Source organism: Grampus griseus (genome assembly GCF_964374135.1).
Source record: "Grampus griseus genome assembly, chromosome: 10".
NCBI lineage: Eukaryota > Metazoa > Chordata > Mammalia > Artiodactyla > Delphinidae > Grampus > Grampus griseus.
This window is the reverse complement of record NC_139004.1, coordinates 28,737,433-28,756,637: the sequence shown is the minus strand read 5'-3', so window position 1 is coordinate 28,756,637 and position 19,205 is coordinate 28,737,433. Positions and strand designations below refer to the sequence as shown.

Genomic DNA, 19,205 nt, shown 5'->3' with positions numbered 1-19,205 from the left:
TTCACATCATCTGCAAGCAAAGACAGTTTTATGTCTTCCCTTTCAATCTGTATAATTTTTATTTCCTTTTCTTGCCTTATTGCATTAGCAAGGACTTCCAGTACTATGTTGAAAAAGAGTGGTGGGAGGGGACATCCTTGCTAAAGGGGTTCTGGTACCAATTTCCAATGTGTGTGAGGGGGTTCTACACACCACAAACAATGCTTGGTTCATCATCTGGGTGTCTTATAATTCAGCTCAATTATAACACTATTTACCCAAAGATAGCATCATGTTCCACAGGCTAAGGGTATAGTCCCACAAGACTCTGCCCTGCTCTTCAGATGTCAGCTGCAAGCCCGGGTTATTGCCTGTGCTTCTGACTAACTGGCTAAGGCTTGGAAGTTACACAGACCCCCTCCTTGGATTTCAGATGCCAGTTGCAAGTCCAAGTTGTTACCTGTACTTCTAACTGACTGGCTATATAAATCAGAGGTTCCCATGAACCCCCTCCTCAGATTTGATTAATTTGCTAGAGCTGCTCACCGAACTGAAACATTTTACTTATTAGATTACTGGTTTATTATAAAAGGATGCGATAAAGCCTACAGATGAACATGCAGCTGGAAGAGATGTATAGGGCAAGGTAGGGGTAAAGGCCAAGGAACTTCTTTTCTTTTTTTTTCTTCTTTTTTTTTTTTTTTTTGCGGTACACAGGCCTCTCACCATTGTGGCCTCTCCCACCGTGGAGCACAGGCTCCGGACGCGCAGGCCCAGCGGCCATGGCCCACGGGCCCAGCCACTCCACAGCATGTGCAATCGTCCCAGACCGGGCACGAACCCGTGTCCCCTGCATCAGCAGGTGGACTCTCAACCACTGCGCCACCAGGGAAGCCCCCAAGGAACTTTTGTGCTTGCTTGAAGCATGCCACTCTCCCCAAATCTCCAAGTGTTCATCAACATAGAAGCTCTCTGAACCCCATCCTTTTGGGTTTTTATGAAAGCTTCATACATAGGCACGATTGATTAAATCATTGGCCACTGGTGATTGCTTCAACCTCCAGGTATAAATTTCCTTCTAAGCATTGTTTTCACTACCTCCCACAATTTTGATAGGTTGGTTTTTCATTTTAGTTTGTTTCAAAATATTTTAATTTCTTATGAGAATTCTTCTTTGATCCACGTGTTATTTAGAAATGTGTTGTTTAATCTCCACGTATTTTGGGATTTTCCAGTTATCTTTCTGTTATTGATTTCTAGTTTAATTCCACTGTGGGCTGAGAAGAGACATTATATGATTTCTATTCTAATAAATTTGTTAAGGTGTGTTTAATGGCCCAGAATGTGGTTTATTTTGGTGAATATTCCATATAAGCTTGAGAAAAAAATATGTATTCTGCCATTGTTGGATTAAATAGTCTTAATTAATTATATCCAGTTGATTGATGGTGGTGTTGAGTTCAATTATATCCTTGTTGATTTCTGTCTGTTGGATGTGTCCATTTCTGAGAGAGGGGTGTTGAAGTCTCCAACTGTGACAGTAGATTCATCTATTTCTGTTTGAAGTTCCATCAGTTTTTCTCTCATGTAGTTTGACACTCTGTTGCTAGGTACATACACATTAAGAATTGTTATGTCTTCTTGGAGGACTGACCTCATTGTCATTATGTAATGTCCTTCATTATGCCTGATAAGTTTCCTTTCTTTGAAGTCTGCTCTGTCTGAAAGTAATACAGCTCCTCCTGCTTTCTTTTGATTGGTGTTAGCACGGTATGTTTTTCTACATCTGTTTACTTTTAATCTATATTAAATATAAAGTATCCTTATATTTAAAGTGGGTTTCTTGTAGACAACATATAGTTGGGTTATGTTTTTAGATCCACTGTGACAATCTCTGTCTTTTAATTTAGGCCACTGACATTCAAAGTGATTACTGATATAGCTGGATTAGTATCTACCATATTTGTTACTGTATTCTATTTGCTGCCCTTATTCTTTGTTCTTATTTTTGTATTCCACCATTTTCCTGCCTTTTGTGATTTTAATTGAGCATTTTATATGATTCCATTTTCTCTCCTTTCTTAGCATATCAAGTTATACTTCAATTTTTATTTTTATTAGAGTCTGTAGAGTCTGTAATATACATTTACAACTAATCCAAGTCCATTTTAAAATAATACTGTACCACTTCACAGGTAGTGTAAGTACCTTCTAGTAACAAAATAATCCTAATTCCTCCCTCCTGTCCCTGTATCATTTCCATCATTCATTTCACTTATACATAAGCACACATAAGTACACATACACACATGTATATACATATAATATACATATAAGCATATATAATTGAATATATTGTTGCTATTTTATTATCTGAACAAACTGTTATCAAGTTGATATCAATCTGAACTGTTAGATCAATTAAGAATAGAAAAAATAAGTTTCTTTTTCACCTTTACTTATTCCTTCTTTCATGCTCGCTCTTTCTTTATGGAGGTCTGAGTTTCTGACCTGTATCATTTTCCTTCTCTCTGAAGAACTTCTTTTAGCATTTCTTAAAAGGCAGGTCTACTGGCAACAAAATTCCCGCAATTTTTGTTTGTCTGAAGAAGACTCTATTTCTCCTTCACTTCTGAAGGATAATTTCACAGAGTACAGTGTCCTAGGTTGATGTTTTTTCCTCTCTCAACACTAAATATTTCACTCCACTCTCTTCTTGCTTGCATGCTTTCTGAGGACAAGTCAGATGTAATTCATATCTTTGTTCTTCTATAGGTATAGTGGGTTTTTTCTTTGTTTTTTTGTTTTTCTCCCTCTGGCTTCTTTCAGGATTTTTTAAATCTTTGATTTTCTGTAATTTAAAAATGATATGCTGACGTGTAGTTTTTTTGGTGTTTACTTGATTGGTGTTCTCTGAGCTTCCAAGATCTGTGGTTTGGTGTCTGACATTAATTTGGGAGAAATTCTGAGTCATTATTGTGTCAAGTATTTCTCCTGTTCCCATCTCTTTCTTCTTTTTCTGGTATACCCATTCCATGAATGTTACATCTTCGGTAGTTTTCCCACAGTCCTTGAATATTCTGTTCTATTTTTGTTTTTTATGTCTTCGTTCTCTTTGCTTTTTGGTTTTCAAGGACTGAATCTCCTCTAGCTCAGAGATTCTTTCTTCAGTTGTGTCCAGGCTACTAATAAGTCCATGAAAAGCATTCTTCATTTCTGTCACTTGGTTTTTTTTTAATCTCTGTCTAGCATTTCATTTTGGTTCTTTCCTAGGATTTCCATCTCTCTGCTTACATTGTCCATCTGTTCTTGCATACTGCCTACTTTATCATTTAGTCATTAGCATATTAATCATATATTTTTTTAAAGTCCCAATCTGTTAATTCTAATATCCCGGCCATGAATGGTTCTGATGCTTGCTTTGTCTCTTCAAATTGTGGAGGTTTCTTTTTGCCTTGTAATTTTTCTTGATGGCTAGACATGTTGTGCTGGATAAAAGGAATGGCTATAAATAGGTCTTTAGTAATGTGGTGGTTAGGTGTGAGGGGAGGGGAAGCATTCAAGTCTTATGATTAGATCTCTGTCTTTTCATGAGCCTGTGCCTCTGGACTGTGAACTTCACAAGTGTTTCTCAGTCTTATTCTCCCTCCTTAGGTGGGACAGGATGGCTAGAGGTGGCTGCAACTGGACACTCCTCTTCCCCAGGTCAGTTAGGCTCTGATAATCCTCCAGCAGGTTAAGTTCTGTTTAACTATTTTCCCCTGAGGGCAGGCCTGGTTAAGAACAGAGCACTGTGGCATATTTCAAACTTGTTCTTTTCCCCCTTCCCCTGTCAGAAGCCCTAGGGGATTTTTCACTGGTCCACCTCCTGGAGGTAAGTTTCACAGTATTGTGGAGGTCCTTCTATGACCGGGTCCCAGGTCCCGTGGAGTTTTGAACTCTGAGAATTGTCTGCACTGAACCTCTAGCAATTCATTAATTACAGCTCGGGTTTTCCTACCCTGGCGCAGGTTCCCACGGCAGTCTCCACTCTCAGGTCTGTGCTCTGGGAAATGTCAACTCCCTGTATTTGCCTGTTGGTCTCTAGTCTTGGGGGCAGCAGGTTGCTCTGTGTCCTCTCTTTCAAGAATTGTTGATTTTTCAGTCTGTTAAGTTTTTACTCAGCGTGAGGATGAAGTGGCAACTTCCAAGATCCTTACATGTGGAATGGGAACCTGGTTTCAATAGCTGGGTAACCTTGGGCAAGTACTTTAAGCTCTCTGTGTCTCAATTTCCTCATCTGTAAAATGGTCATAATATGGACCCTACCTCACAGGATTGTTGTGAGAATTAAATGAGTTACTTCCTATAAAGTACTTAAAACAAAACATAGTACACATTACCATTTTGACGAATGTTATCTTTAAATATTTTTTTCTTTTTTTAATTAACATCTGCTCTTAGGAAAATGCAAACAACACAGATCTCTGGAGCATTCAGGAGAAAACCCTACCCCCATGTGCCATGCAAATTCTCAGCCTACATATCATGGGTAAGGGAATTGCCAAACCAGTATATGATAAATATTGCAATACTCTAAAACCATGCAGAGAACTGACGTTTGACATGGACGGTGCCAGGTCAGATCAGGGCCTCTCCAAGGTCACCTAGTATGGCTGCTCTCAAGTCATCACACAAATTCCATGAAAGCATTTCCTTCCTTGGAAGGCTTCCCAGATTTGCCTTTGCCAACGGTCATCCCCATCACGAGGAACAAATTCAGACATTATAACATTTTCATTAAGTTACTTGTGCACTTCGAATCTTAACTAATTCAAGTTAGGTAACAGAAATAATGGTAGCTAAAGTCTAGTCACTGCTCTGGAAGGCAAGTACTGTTTAAGGGCTTCACAAGTATTTAAGCATTCGTTCCTCACCCCAGCTCCAAGGAGTAGATCTGTTATTGTCACCATTTTACATTTGAGGAAATGGAAGCACGATTAGGTTAGGGAACTTTGCTAGTGACATACAGCTTGTCAATGGTTGAGCTGGGATTCGAATCCTGCGAGGCTGGCCCTGGCTCCAGTGCCCACAATCTTAGCTACTAGGCTATGCTGCCCCTTAGAGACACAGTCCTTAACTCTCATGGGTTAGGGACTCAGAGAACTGCACTGCACCAGAACGCAGTGGTTTTTCTTCAGATCCTACAACACAGAAAATACCTATTACATCACTCTCAAAGAAAATACATGACGAGAGGCTGTTGCTGTTACTTACAGAGGCATGTAGTGTTTCAAAAGTGATTAACCACTCTGATCCCTGGCTTTCTGGTTTTAATAATCCCCAGTTTCCCAGGTACTAAAGTTGTTGCGAAAAAGAAATGAGCAGTGAATTTGTGAAATGTGTTAACACTACGCCTGGCACAGGGTAGGTACCCCATAAGTGTTAGTGATGTCTTATTGTTACTGTTTCTGTAATAATGGATTACCAGATTTGAAAATAATTTAAGTATAATTTTCATTTACTCCTGGTTTCTATCAGACTTACAATGCAAGTTGTTATGGTACAAAGTTTATATTTCATGAAAGATCCTATAGATGTATTTCATTCTTTTGATATGCTATTCTGTGGTGCAGTCTTAATTGTAAATGAAAATACTAGTTTAATTTATATCTAGAATAACATGGGAGAAATCACTCATGTTGAAACGTGATAAAGTTATGATATGAGAAAACGTGCGTATAATATTTAAAAAACAAAAAAACAAAAAACTTCTTCCAGTCCTTTGCTTAACTAGGACATTGAAATCGACTCATGCAGTAAAAGACAACAGAATCTTTTATTTTCTTCTTAGCCTGCATTTTTTAAAAAATTGTGGGCATAAAAACGTAAACTCTGTGTGAACACTGCTGCAGGAAAACAGAAACAAAACAGTTTTTAAAAAATGAAGTTACGCAGCTCATGAGTGTTCAAACTGAATTCTATCCCGGTCATAAACATTGAATTAGCGTCAGCAGAGGTCAAAATTTGTCTTTATTCAAAGCGGGAGTTCGAGTACCTATGATTAAAGTGTCTCATTTCTTCAGAGTAAGAAAAATAAATGCTATTCTAGAAGTATTGTCAGTGGGGAGTTTTAACTGGGGCATTAAAACCCCTGTTTTCTAGGCTCATAGATTACAGATCTATTTGGGTACAGCTTTTATACACACATGGCTTTACCTCTAAATCCTGGAAAATAATGCAAACAAAAATGTGTTTGTCTGGATCCATTTATAAAATAGATTCTTTAGCTGAAACATAGTTTGTCAGTGAAGGGCATTCCAGTCTAGCTTTCTATTCCCTTTATTCCAGAGGGAGATCCCCAAACATTCGCACATTCCTTTTTTTCTAAGGTGATCTTCCTCTCCAGTGTTAAGCAGAGTTGTTTGTGATAACACTTGCTATCATAACTAAACGCAAACAAACAAAAATGTCTGATATCATCTTTCAATGCTAAACGATATGAAATGATTTCTTCCATGATAACGATGATAAACTCTCACACGGTCTTTACTATGTTTCAAGTGCTTTACAAATATTAACTATTTGGTAACAAAACTGAGGCCAGGAGGTTAGGTACCATGCCCAAGGTCACAAAACTGAGGCCAAGAGGTTAGGTACCACGCCCAAGGTCACACAGTGGTGACTGGATTTGAGCCCAGGCAGTCCAGGCCGAAAGGAATCTCCAGACGGTGAGTCTGGAGAATCAGGTAGTTTTCAAAAGCTTTCAGAGATTCTAATGAGCGGCCACGGCTGAGAACCATTCATTAGCAAGAATCAGAACCATCTGGAAGGTGTATAAAACCCCAGATGGCTGGGCTCCTAGCGTTTTGCCCTGAGTGGTTTCCCAGGCGACGTTGGTACCATTGGTCTAAGGACCACGTGTAGAGAACCACAGATCTAGGACACTTAGGACAGTGACTCCCAGTGCGTTGCTTTTTAAATTATACCACACTACCTGGTTGCATTTGAAGAAAGAAACAATTAGCCGTGGTGGCCTCAAGAAAAAAGTCAACTTTGTCCAGCTTTCTTATCTTTGCCTAATTTGCCATAACTCTCACCTGTGACTGTTGACACAACCAACTGTATAATCGATAAATATTAAAAAAACCCTCAGGCTGTTGTGTTATTTTGTTGTCTGTAGCCTCAGTTTTTTTCTTATGTAACATAGGGTTAATATCTCCCTCACTGCTGTGAGGATGCAATAATAAAATAACGTATGTAAACATCCAACACAGTGGTTGGCACAAAAATGGTATCTATGTAACACATCTCATGATTTTTAGCAAAAATATTTTTTTAACAATCGTAGTTTATGACTGTTTTCGTCTCAGGTATTTTAGCAAAAAAAGCTAAGGAATACTTACCGGGGAATTATCTTTTGCAGATTTGCATGTTTTTATATCTGGAATGTTTTTCTCAAAAAGTGCTAGAAGCCACTTTTTGGATTTTGACCAGTTTCTAGGTGAGAAAAAATATGTGGATAAATTAATTTGAAAGCACTCTAGGAATAACAAGTCACAGCAGAAAAGGGACTATGTCTATGGAATTTTAATTATTTCTCCAAATGTCTTCTTCATTTTCAGCTGGAACTTCATGAGAAATCTACCTTCAGACTTATTAGTCCACAAGGAAAATTGAAGGGGCAAGGCAGCCACATTTTAGTATCTTTTGCAAATAAACATTTGCATTCCTAAAGGGCCGGCATTAAATAAGAAAACATGGCTTGGGGACTTCCCTGGTGGCGCAGCGGTTAAGGATCCACCTGTCAATGCAGGGGACATGGGTTCGAGCTCTGGTCCGGGAAGATCCCACATGCCTCGGAGCAACTAAGCCCGTGTGCCACAACTACTGAGCCCACGTGCCACAACTACTGAAGCCCACGTGCCTACAGCCCATGCTCCGCAACAAGAGAATCCACTGCAATAAGCCCACACACCCCAACAAAGAGTAGCCCCTGCTCACTGCAACTAGAGAAAGCCCGTGCACAGCAACGACGACCCAACACAGCCAAAGATAAATAAATAAATGTATTAAAAACAAAAAAAGAGAGAAAACAGGCTCATGATTTGTTTGGTCTAAGTTTGCTCTGGCTGTTGTCAGTCACAGCAGGATCAAAATCTTGCCCAGGGACCCGTTGCTGGGTTAAGTGAGGCAAAGCAAACTGACTAAAAGCTTTTTAATCTTTTCCGACCAGTCATCATTTCAGACCAACTGCCAAGAAACTAAAATATCATGTGTTACTTTGCAATCAAACCGTTTTATAAACTTTTATCTGAGCCAACTGTGAGAAATACATTTGACCACACCTATTTCTGCCTCAGGGAGAATAAGGACTTCGGATTCTGACACGGGTCACACTTGATGATGTACCAATGACTGTGTTAATAATAAGTTGTAAATGGCATAAAAGGCCTCAAAATAGATTCTTCATTTCATTCTCATATTCTCCCCTCTCCTTCTTGTTTTTGTTCCTCAAAATGAGAATAAGAGGAAATCATCCATCTCTCTTCAGTTCCTCCCTCAATTCACACACACACACACACACACACACACACACAAACTGGTCATAAGAAATAGCTTCTGTCTCTTCCACTTAAACTGCTGTTATAGCTACTTAGAACAGAGAAAGGAGAGAAATGTATGAATAGCTGAGAAGAGCTTGATCAGGGAATTAACATAGGAAACAACTCTCTACCTGAGGAGACATTCTGGCAACTGGGACCCATATTCGAAACCTTCATCATAAGCTTGAAAGTGCTGATGGAACTCCCTGATTTTCCTCTCATTTGTGGGAAACAGACCTTTTTTAAAGAGCACGTTCACTGTGACCGGGTAAAGGAAATGCCTACAAAGATAGAAACACATAAAACGTCAGAACCAATGACCACAGAAGAAAAGCATAGGTTACAAAAGAAGGCATTATTGAATAGCTATATATTAAGGGTAGACAATCATATGTGATATATTTTTTTGGGGGGGAAAGTCATTCTTAAGAGGTTTTAATATTTGCTTTCTGTGCTCAAGATAACTTAGGGGTAACTGAAATTGTGGTCTTATTTATCTGAAGATTTTCAAATGCTTTCTAAGCAAGTATTGTTAGATCCTGACAAATGTGAGATGACACACAGAAAGAGCTCGATTCAATATGATTTCAACAAGCATTTATTTAGCAAATAATAACGATAACTGAGATACAGTTCGTACCTTTAGACAGCAGCCAAAAATAACCAAACGAAGAATCAAGGGCAATATTAGTCACCAAATTCCTAGTATCTCCCAGGATCCTATAACTTTGAACTATATCGAAAGACTGAAATATAGTATCTATCATCAGCAAATTTTCTCTCAGGTGAATAAAATTATTTCTGCGGGTCCTTAAATAAGGGAATATCAGAGATTGTTAATATGCCCCAGGTTAGTAACACTAAGTACTGTTTATTCCATTTTTATTCACCATCATTTCCTCACAGAAATTTCTCAGGATCTCCTTTCCCTCCAAGTTTCAAAGTCATTCAAGAATTTGCTTTGTTTTGTTGTAGATATTGGGCGTGTTAAAAGTTTGGTTGATTGGTTGCTTGTTTTTGTTTTTACTTTTCCTCTCTCTCTTTCTGGAACCCTAACAAACTATTCGATGTTGCTGTATTTCTGAGTCTGGATGGTTGGTCATGCCTCCAGCATCCCACTGAGATGGAAAAGTGCCTCATGGGTAACTTCGGTTTACCAAATCGCCCTGCGCGTGCGGGGAATTCTTCTCACAGCTCCCTGCTAAGCCCTTACGTTTGCCAGAAAGCTCCAGAACATGGCTGGGTGCTACGTGGTTCCCCCCACTGTCCTCTCCTGTCTCGCTTGCCTCTCAGTACCTCCCCTCTCAGAGGACCTGGGCTCAGTACCGAGGCTCATGGTGGCTTTCCCTCAGCCACCTTGTCACGTCTCACAGACATCTCCTGGACCCTTGTCATCTACTTTCTGATTCTATCCTCTTCCCTCTCCTCTCAATGTCCTCTTCTTCTAATGATCACAAATTGCACTGAATGTTTTATCAAAATTGGATGCATGACAATTATATGAGGAAAATCCATGTAGCGCGTACAAAATTATAAGGAATGACTAGGGAGAAATTATTATTAAAACGTGTTAAAATGATTCTATTGGCCTATTTGCTTACCTTCAAATTGAAATGCTAACTGAAAACTGCCCATTAATCAGAATTTAAAAGATTAATAGCATCTTTTAATTGCCTAGCTAGCTAGACATCATTAATCCACCAGAAAATTTGTGAAGTCCAATGTATAGGCTTCAAATTTTTTTTATTCCAAAAAAATAAAAAACAAAATGAAATAATAAGGCATCTATTTACCTCACTAAGTTGTTCAGGTCCATGGTCCCATGAGGGCCTAAATTCTCCAGCTGTTCGTGTAATTCTTCAGTCAGTTGTCCAGTGAATCGATATAGGTTGAAAGTTCCCATTTTCCCTTTCACCATGATATAAAGTTTCTCATGCAGTTTTAAAAAGATACTCTTTGGGATTGATGCTATAAACAGAGAAAACACTTTTCAAAAGAAGCAACCACTTTTTTTTTTTAACATCTTTATTGGAGTATAATTGCTTTACAATGTTGTGTTAGTTTCTGCTGTATAATAAATTGAATCAGCTATACGTATACATATATCTCCATACCCCATCCCTCTTGCGTCTCCCTCCCACCCTCCCTATCTCACCCCTCTAGGTGGTCACAAAGCACGGAGCTGATCTCCCTGTGTTATGCAGCTGCTTCCCACTAGCTATCTATTTTACATTTGGTAGTGTATATATGTCCATGCCACTCTCTCACTTCAGCCCAGCTTACCCTTCCCTCTCCCCGCATCCTCAAGTCCATTCTCTACATCTGCGACTTTATTCCTATCCTGCCCCTAGGTTCTTCAGAACCATTTTTTTTAAATAGATTCCATATATATGTGTTAGCATATGGTATTTGTTTTTCTCTTTCTGACTTACTTCACTCTGTATGACAGACTCTAGGTCCATCCACCTCACTACAAATAACTCAATTTCATTTCTTTTTATGGCTGAGTAATATTCCATTGTATGTATGTGCCACATCTTCTTTATCCATTCATCTGTCGATGGGCACTTAGGTGGCTTCCATGTCCTGGCTCTTGTAAATAGAGCTGCAATGAACATTGTGGTACATGACTCTTTGAATTATGCAACCACTTCTTGAAGCAAACAGTCCATAGACCTCCCTCTCTATTCCTTGATCAGCAGAGACTAGAGCCAAAATTCACCTAGTACATAGAACCACCTCCTGCATATAAAAGTAAGTGAAGATCCAACATAGACTGTGAGATAGTGAAAGTCCGTAGGGTAATTCACCTTAAGGGATGATTTGTATGGGGGTGATTAAGGAAGCCTCTGGGAAACACACATCTAGTGATTTTATTTCCATGTTTAAAACTTTTCATTGGCTTCCTATCCTTAACAAAGTTTACAAGGCGTTCTACCCTCTTTCCAGCTCTACAATCACATTGCTAGCCCTTTCTCCCTCCAAACATATATCCCAGGTATACTGAAAACACACACTCTTTTATACATCTCAGCATTTTCATGAGCTCTTCTATCTGCTCAGAATGTTCTCTACTTGACTGATCTCACCCTCCCACCCCTATCATCCCCCCCCCCCCACCTACAAGCCATACATTTATTCTGCTAACTTCTTCTCTCCTTCAAGTGTCTTCTTGAATATCACCTCCACCAGCAGGGCTTTCCTAAACTAACCCCAATAGCTTTAGCCCCACTGTTGCCTTTATCTTAGTGTTCACGCTCCTTTCCTGATACTCACACCTGGTCTGGTTGGGTGCTAAGAGTATGAATTTTTAAACTCATTACACTATTCCTTTATATTTTTCTTTAACCCTCTTTTATTGTCTTCAAAGTAAGTTTTCCAAAAAATAATTTTTAATTTTATATTTCATCATCCTATTACATGTAGGATACATTTTGTATAAGTTAATGAAAAATAATTTGTGGACTTCCTGAGCATGCATTGTCTCCATGGTAGGGGAATAATTGAAAGGAATGGGAAGCTGGCTCAAGAGTAAATATTAAGATATTTCATCTGTTAAACAGAAATATTTAAGCATGCAAGTCCCCAGGGGAGGCAGAGGTAAAAAAACGTGATCACTTCAATACACCTATGATAGGTAAGTTGGTATATTTTTCTCAAGGAATATGTGAATTTACAGATCAAGAGTCTTCAAAATATTTGTATTTCTTTGATCTGGAATTCCATAGTCTAAATACCAAGAAGCATTAAAGGGTCAAAAAACTGGAACCAGCATGTTGTGATTTTTCATGCAAGCAACAAGAAACAATCATCATGCTACTGATCAACTGACAGCCTTGAAAACAAACTTTTTTGTCTTAATGGCAAGAAACGCATAAGAAGAAGCTATATGAAAATGAACCTAAGAAAGATGCAAAAAGGGAAGCAAGGAGAAAAAAGATGGTAGAAGCAAGCACAGACATTGTGAAAGCAGAGAAAAGAACCAGGCACAAAATGAACCAGCTCTGCATTCTTGGGAGGACAAATGGCCTCAGCATGTATGTCTGCAGCCTGGGAAGAAATAAAGGCAGACACGGGCTTCCCTGGTGGCGTAGTGGTTGAGTTTGCTTGCCAATGCAGAGGACACGGGTTCGAGCCCTGGTCCAGGAAGATCCCACAGAGCAGCTAAGCCCATGCGCCACAACTACTGGGCCTGCACTCTAGAGCCCGTGAGCCACAACTACTGAGCCTGTGTGCCTAGAGCCCGTGCTCTGCAACAAGAGAAGCCACCACAACGAGAAGCCCGCGCACCGCAACGAAGAGTGGCCCCCACTCGCCGCAGCTAGAGAAAACCCCACACACAGCAACGAAGACCCAACGCAGCCAAAAATAAAACAAATAAAATAAATAAATTTATTTTAAAAAAAAGAAAAGAAAGAAAGAAAGGCAGACAGTCACACTGGAAGCGTGCTGACAAATTCAGTCCAGCAGTCTCTGAGGATGGGGAAAGAAAGGGCACCAATTATATGAAGCTGAGCCCTACTTACCTCAATAACCCTGTGGACTATGACAGGAAATGCCATAGTAAAGGGCTTACTAAGCAGTGCAGTTCTACTTTCAAGGAGCAGAGTAGCAACATGAGATAAAGCCAAGAGCTATAGCCTGTAGAACATTGTATACACAGCGGCAGAGCAGAGTTAGTGACAGTTTGGGAGCTGCAACAGGCTGCAGATGCCAATATTTTCCCAAGTAAACATCAGTGAGGTGACCTCACCTCTTACACATAGCTAATGGATATCCAAATGTTTTAGGTTGCCAATAATTTGTTCTACATGGGCTAAATTCATCACATACTCTTTTCTATCCCTACTGTAAAGAACAGAATAATGGGCCTGCATCATTCTTGATAGAGGAGTGAAGATGCGATTGTTACCTAAAGCTGCTCTTGGATTCCATGTTGTATTTCAAATGAACTATCTGAAAATACCGTTTACCTGTACGATAGACGGGATTTTGCACTGCTAGTTCAAAATTTACTTCTTTGGATTTTAGAAACACATTAATTCCCTCTTCTTCAGTAACAAAGGTCATTCGGGTGCCCAGAGCAACGATTGTAAATATCGGTCCATACTGAAAGAAAACACATAAATACAGACCATATTAGTAAGCATTTCTAATAAATAAGTTACTGGACCATGGTTATGCTTCAGACAGTGTTCCTCAAGAGCCCCAATGCTGAATTCACGGTCAAGATAAAAACTATTATGATTATACATAATAATATACATAATTATTATACATAATAATTATAAATTTTGACTGAGCAAAATCTAAATTATAAAAATCCTAATTTATTCTGTTGTAATATTTAACCTTCCTTTTGATAGTGTTATTATTTGCTTGTACCTTCCTTTCTGGTAGTAGAAATAATAATTAGAAATAATGATTGGAAATTATATCAAACACTGTGATATTTGAGCCCTGTTTTCAAGATTATCAGGAGGGTTAGAAACAACCTATGGTTGAACTTTGTTCAAGAAAAAGATAAACTGCTGACTGATTTCACCTTCAGTCTGTAGTCACTCAACAATGTCCCGCAATCCCCAAATTTCTGTAATGTGCTCACTTTCTCACTTTCCAAAATGACTCACCTGTTCGCCTAGCCCAACCCTCTCCACTCTGAGAGGGTGTTCCTGCTTTGTAACTCACTGGGAAAATGAGCACTGTCAGCTTCTCACCACCAGAGCCTGCAGACAATTGTACCCATTTGTACCCATTCTCCATGCCTCCCCTTGAGTTAACACAGGTGGAGGGTCCTGCCCCTGGGAAATGCCCACCCTCCTTCACTTGTGTTATGGGTTCCACACTCTGTCTTTGTTCTATGTGTACGCCTTCTCTCTCGTACACCATCAGTTTTGCCTTTTCTATCAGATAGCTCCTAGGAACCTACAGTCATCCTCCAGTGCAGAGTTTGGTTTGGTTTAAGGGAGTCCATGACTTTATTTGGAGAAAAATATATCATTATTTTCACTGGCCTCTGATTATAATATAACATTTTCTTTAATTATGAATGGAGGCACAATCCACAATCTTCCCCACGACTCTATCCTCAAAAGAACCTCCTGTTCCAATTGCACTTCCTTAGATTTGGTGTCTTTTGGCATCCATCTGTCACAGGGCCGATTATATTAGCTATCTTTTCTTCTTCTTGACGCTCAGCTTTGGTGGCCTCACTACTGGGTAGAGACAGCCCTCCCAGGGCTAGTCAGTTTTTAGAGACAGCAAAGGACTCAGCCATCCAGGAGCATGCCACTCATAGGGAAACCAACCCATCTTGAGTCTGTGTCCCCGACCACCTCCTGATCTAACTCTCACACGCCAAGCCAATATTATCCTCGCCCTAAATCATCCCAGGGCGAGGCACTAGGCACCCGCAGACCAACCTTATAGCCCAAAGCCCTCAGAAATGATTCAAACTAGTCAATCCTAAATTGTTTACCCTGCCTCGCCTTGCCTTTCCTGAGCAAACCCCAATAAAGGCTCTGGCCAGGGCTTTCTCTTGCTCCCATCTTCTGCCTCCCGACAGGGTGCTCTCCCCTGTGGCCCTGCATGGCGTGCAGTGACCCCCGCCTTGGACCTGTGAGTATAACAACCTTCCTCCTTCCAAGTCTCATTCTCATTTCCTCCTATGGCTGTACTGACTTTCTCAGACCACATTCAGCATGTACATTTTTGGAAAAACCACCCATACTTTTATATCCCATTACAGTTATTATAAATCTCTCGAAATATCATTTAGGCTCATCAGTACTTCAATATTACAGTCATTTCCAGATCTGCATGAAATGGCACGTGATAGCTCCCGTGACACAGTATTGGATGCCATCAGGCAACTGTGGGCCCAATAATCATTGATCCCCCAAATAGTGAAGTCTCATTTTCTTCCATTAGTGATCCAGACATCTACATTGCTTCCCAATATTCCCTACCTAGTATTGTTTATTAATCAATACTTAGAAGAAGATGAGTCGTGTTCATCGTTGAAGGTTTGTTCAAATGAGAATTCTTAACTTTCCATTAGGAAAGTGGCTTTTGGTAATACATATAGGCACTCGGGCCACATTGTAGGCAATCTTGATCATCTCACTTGATAGTGAGTCCATGTTCTAGTTTCTCAAGTCTAACTTCTGGGAGCCACCTCTGCTCCTTTTCATTCTTTCACACACCACATTCCATCCACCAGTAAATCCTACTGCTTCCATCTTCAAAACAGATCCAGCCACTTCTCAAACTTCCACTGCTATCACCATGGTACAATCCACCAAGATCTCAAGCTTGAATTCTTGCCAAAACCTTCGAATTATCTTCTTTCTTTTAGTTTTATGTTCCTGTTTTTAACAGAGTGCCCAAAATGACCCTTTAAAATTTAAATCACATCACATCACTCCTCTGCTCAAAACACTCACAAAGTTTCCCATTTCCCTCTAAGTTACAAATGTATTCTCAATAATCTGTAATAACCTACATGGGAAAAGAATCTGAAAAAGAATGGATATATGCATATGTATAACTGAATCACTTTGCTGTACACCTGAAACCAACACAACATTGTAAATTAACTATACTCTAATATAAAATAAAAATTAAATTAAAAAATACATTTACACTTTGAATCTGATAATTTACTCCACAGATATACTTGCACACATAGAAATGACATTTGTTGCTACATTATTTACAATAGTAAAATATGGAAAACAAACCATATCAATCATTAGGTGACTGTTTAAGTGAAATGATTCAGGGAATATTTTGCAGCTTTTAAAACATGCAGATGCTTCTGTTTCTGTGTAGGATGAGAGAAAAGAGGGATAGATAACAAAGATCATATTTTTAAAGGCATCAGAGAGTTGGGGAAACAATAAGAACTAAATGGACTAAAACTCCACAGAGAAGTGTGTAGAAGTGAACAGACAATAGGTCATCATTTATTTCCCTGGTGGCATCTGTGAATTCTGAGTATCGATCAAGGTCAGGACTGAAATAGGCACCTGTGAAAAAATCTACAGATAATAAGAAATTTAATGGTGAAACATTGAACACTTTTCCCCGAATATTAGGAAGAAGACAAGCTTGTCTATGCACACCACTTTATTCAACAATATATTAGAAGTCCCTCTTTATTTATGCAAGAAAAAAGAAATAAAAGGCATAAAGATCAGAAAACAGGAAATAAATTTATCTGTTTGTAGGACATATTGTGTATGTATAAAAATCCTAAGAAATCTACAAAGTAACTATTGGAACTAATAAGTGAATTTGGCAAGATGACAGGATACAAAGTTAATATACAAAAACAATTGTGTCTTTTATGTGCCAGAGGGATACCACTGGAAAACAAAAGTGAAAACAATTGTATCTACAATAGCCTCAAGAATATAAAATATTTCAGAAAATAATTAACAATCACAGGCAAGACCCCATCACTGAAAACTACAGAATATTTCTAAAAGAAATTATATAGCTAAATAAACGGGAGAGGTAGTTCATAGAGGAAGTTCGTAGATTAGAAGGCAAAATATCATTAAAAAGTCAATTCTCCCTCAATTTTTCCATAGACTTAACAAACTTCCAAACATTCTTCCAACAGTCTTTATTATAGATATTGGCAAGCCAACTCTAAAATTTATATTAAAATGCAAATAATCTTGAATGCCACATCAATGACAAAAAACCATGAACTTTCACTACCTGATTTAAAGATTTACTATAAAGCTGTAGTATTTAAGATAGTGCAGTGTTAACAAAGGAGTGGACATACAAATCAATGGAATAGGATAGAAAGGCTAGACATAGATCTACACATATACGGTCAGTTAATCTTTGAAAAGCTGTAAAGGCAACTCAATGAGGAAAGGAAAGTCCTTCAAGAAATTATACTAGAACAATTGGACATCCAGAGGGCCAACTGAAACTCAACCCTTACGTAGACCTTACAAGAAAACTAACTCTAAGTGGATCATAGACCTAAATGTTAAATGCAAAACTATAAACCTTTTAGAAGAAAACAGAATAATCTTTGTGACCTTGCTTGATCTTCTGAGACAACCTTTTAGAAACATTCCTTAAGACTTATCAAAATCATATACCTAAGGAAGGCTATGGGAGACAAAGAAGTATTTCTTTAAAAGATAGTATTTTTCCCTAAGATTTTCGAAAATACAATCTTGAGTATAAATTGTGTGAGTATTGAAAAATAAAGAATGGTTAGAGACTTCTAAAAAAAAAGATATTATTTTTCATCTATTAGACTAACAAGAATTATGGTACTTAGTGTGGTCCAGGATATGAAGAGCGAGGCAAATCCCCTACACTCAAAGGAAAAGAAAAAGGAAAAGAAAAGGAAAAAGGATTTGTACATCCTTTTGCAAGAGTAACACAATAATATAAACAATTTAATGTCCTTTGGGCAATTTCACTTTTAGGAAGTCATTGTGATGAAACAATCAGGTAAGTGCAAAGTACAAACACACACAGGAGCATACACACAAGAATGTCCATTGAAATAAAGAAAAAAAAAGCAGTAACCTATGTACTATTTTTGAAAGATATATTTGAAAGCTATTTTAAAGACAAAAATATGTACTGCAACAACAATTACTAATATCCTTAGTGGACAGTGAAAATGTTATCACCAAATAACACCAGCTGAAAATATAGTGCCCACTATGTTTGTAAAGACCGAATTTGCAAGCAGTTTTTACAATAGCCTGGTGTTAACTCTTGATTTGGATACGAATTTATTAAGCAAATTGAAATTACTTGTATTACGCTTCTGTCTTCCCAATTATTGCAAGCATTTAGTTAATATGTATACACTTAGGATTTTTTAGCTACGATGAAGTAACTAGCACTTTTAATCTCTACTTCCAAAAAGGCAGTTACAAGCTGCCTTGTACTTTATAACTGACGAAAGTCTGTTTCTTTCGAAAAACCTTGCATAAGACACAGTTGTTGATTGTTGAGGAATTCATAAGTGGCTAGATCGTTTAATTGTGGTCAGCAGGTAGGTTCCCCATGTTCTAACATTGCACTTGAGATACAATGAAAGAAAATAAAAAAGAAAACATTACCTCTTCCAGAAACCCCACCTGCTAAGGTCACATACCTTGATTCTTGCTTTCTCTATAAATTCTAGAGGGGTTTTTCCAAACTCAAATCCAGCTCCAATCCAAGGAATCCAGCCCCCTATGCACGGGGGTCCACGCAAGTTCTTCCACTGAAGAAATAATAAAAGAGCAACACAACCTAAGATTATAACCACTGTTGGGGAAATGAATTCCATGTTTTTGTCTAGCACCTTCCTGAATCAGAGAAGGGAAAAGTCTCGCTGCTGTGGTACTTGCTCCTTCCCCCGGAACAGGGCACCCTCCCGACCTCCCAACTTTCCGCTGTTCCTTTTGCAGCTTGTTCGCCTTCCTAACTGTAGCCTCCTTTCCCCGCCCCAATTTTTGGGTAACTTTTGCATCATCACTCCCTCCTACGTCCACTTTTCTTTCAAGTTCTGGCCACGCGGGACGGAGGGAAGGGCCTGGATCCTGCTGGTGTGGGTGCAGGGGGTGGAGGAAGAGAAGTGGCGCTGTTGCCATGGAGACCGGGGCT

General features: G+C 38.9%; 1 protein-coding gene across 1 annotated transcript in view; it reads right to left on the bottom strand.

Moving 5' to 3' along the window:
• The window catches only part of CYP39A1 (cytochrome P450 family 39 subfamily A member 1), a 67,436-nt gene extending 48,295 nt beyond the window's left edge, over positions 1-19,141 (bottom strand). The window contains exons 1-5 of the mRNA XM_082664328.1: positions 18,712-19,141; positions 13,538-13,673; positions 10,358-10,532; positions 8,696-8,845; positions 7,365-7,458 (exon numbers count right to left, since the gene is read on the bottom strand). Coding sequence (XP_082520454.1) covers positions 7,365-7,458; positions 8,696-8,845; positions 10,358-10,532; positions 13,538-13,673; positions 18,712-18,888 — 732 coding nt within the window. The 5' untranslated portion in view covers positions 18,889-19,141. The remainder of the gene's footprint in view (positions 1-7,364; positions 7,459-8,695; positions 8,846-10,357; positions 10,533-13,537; positions 13,674-18,711) is intronic.
• Positions 19,142-19,205: the final 64 nt, after the last annotated feature.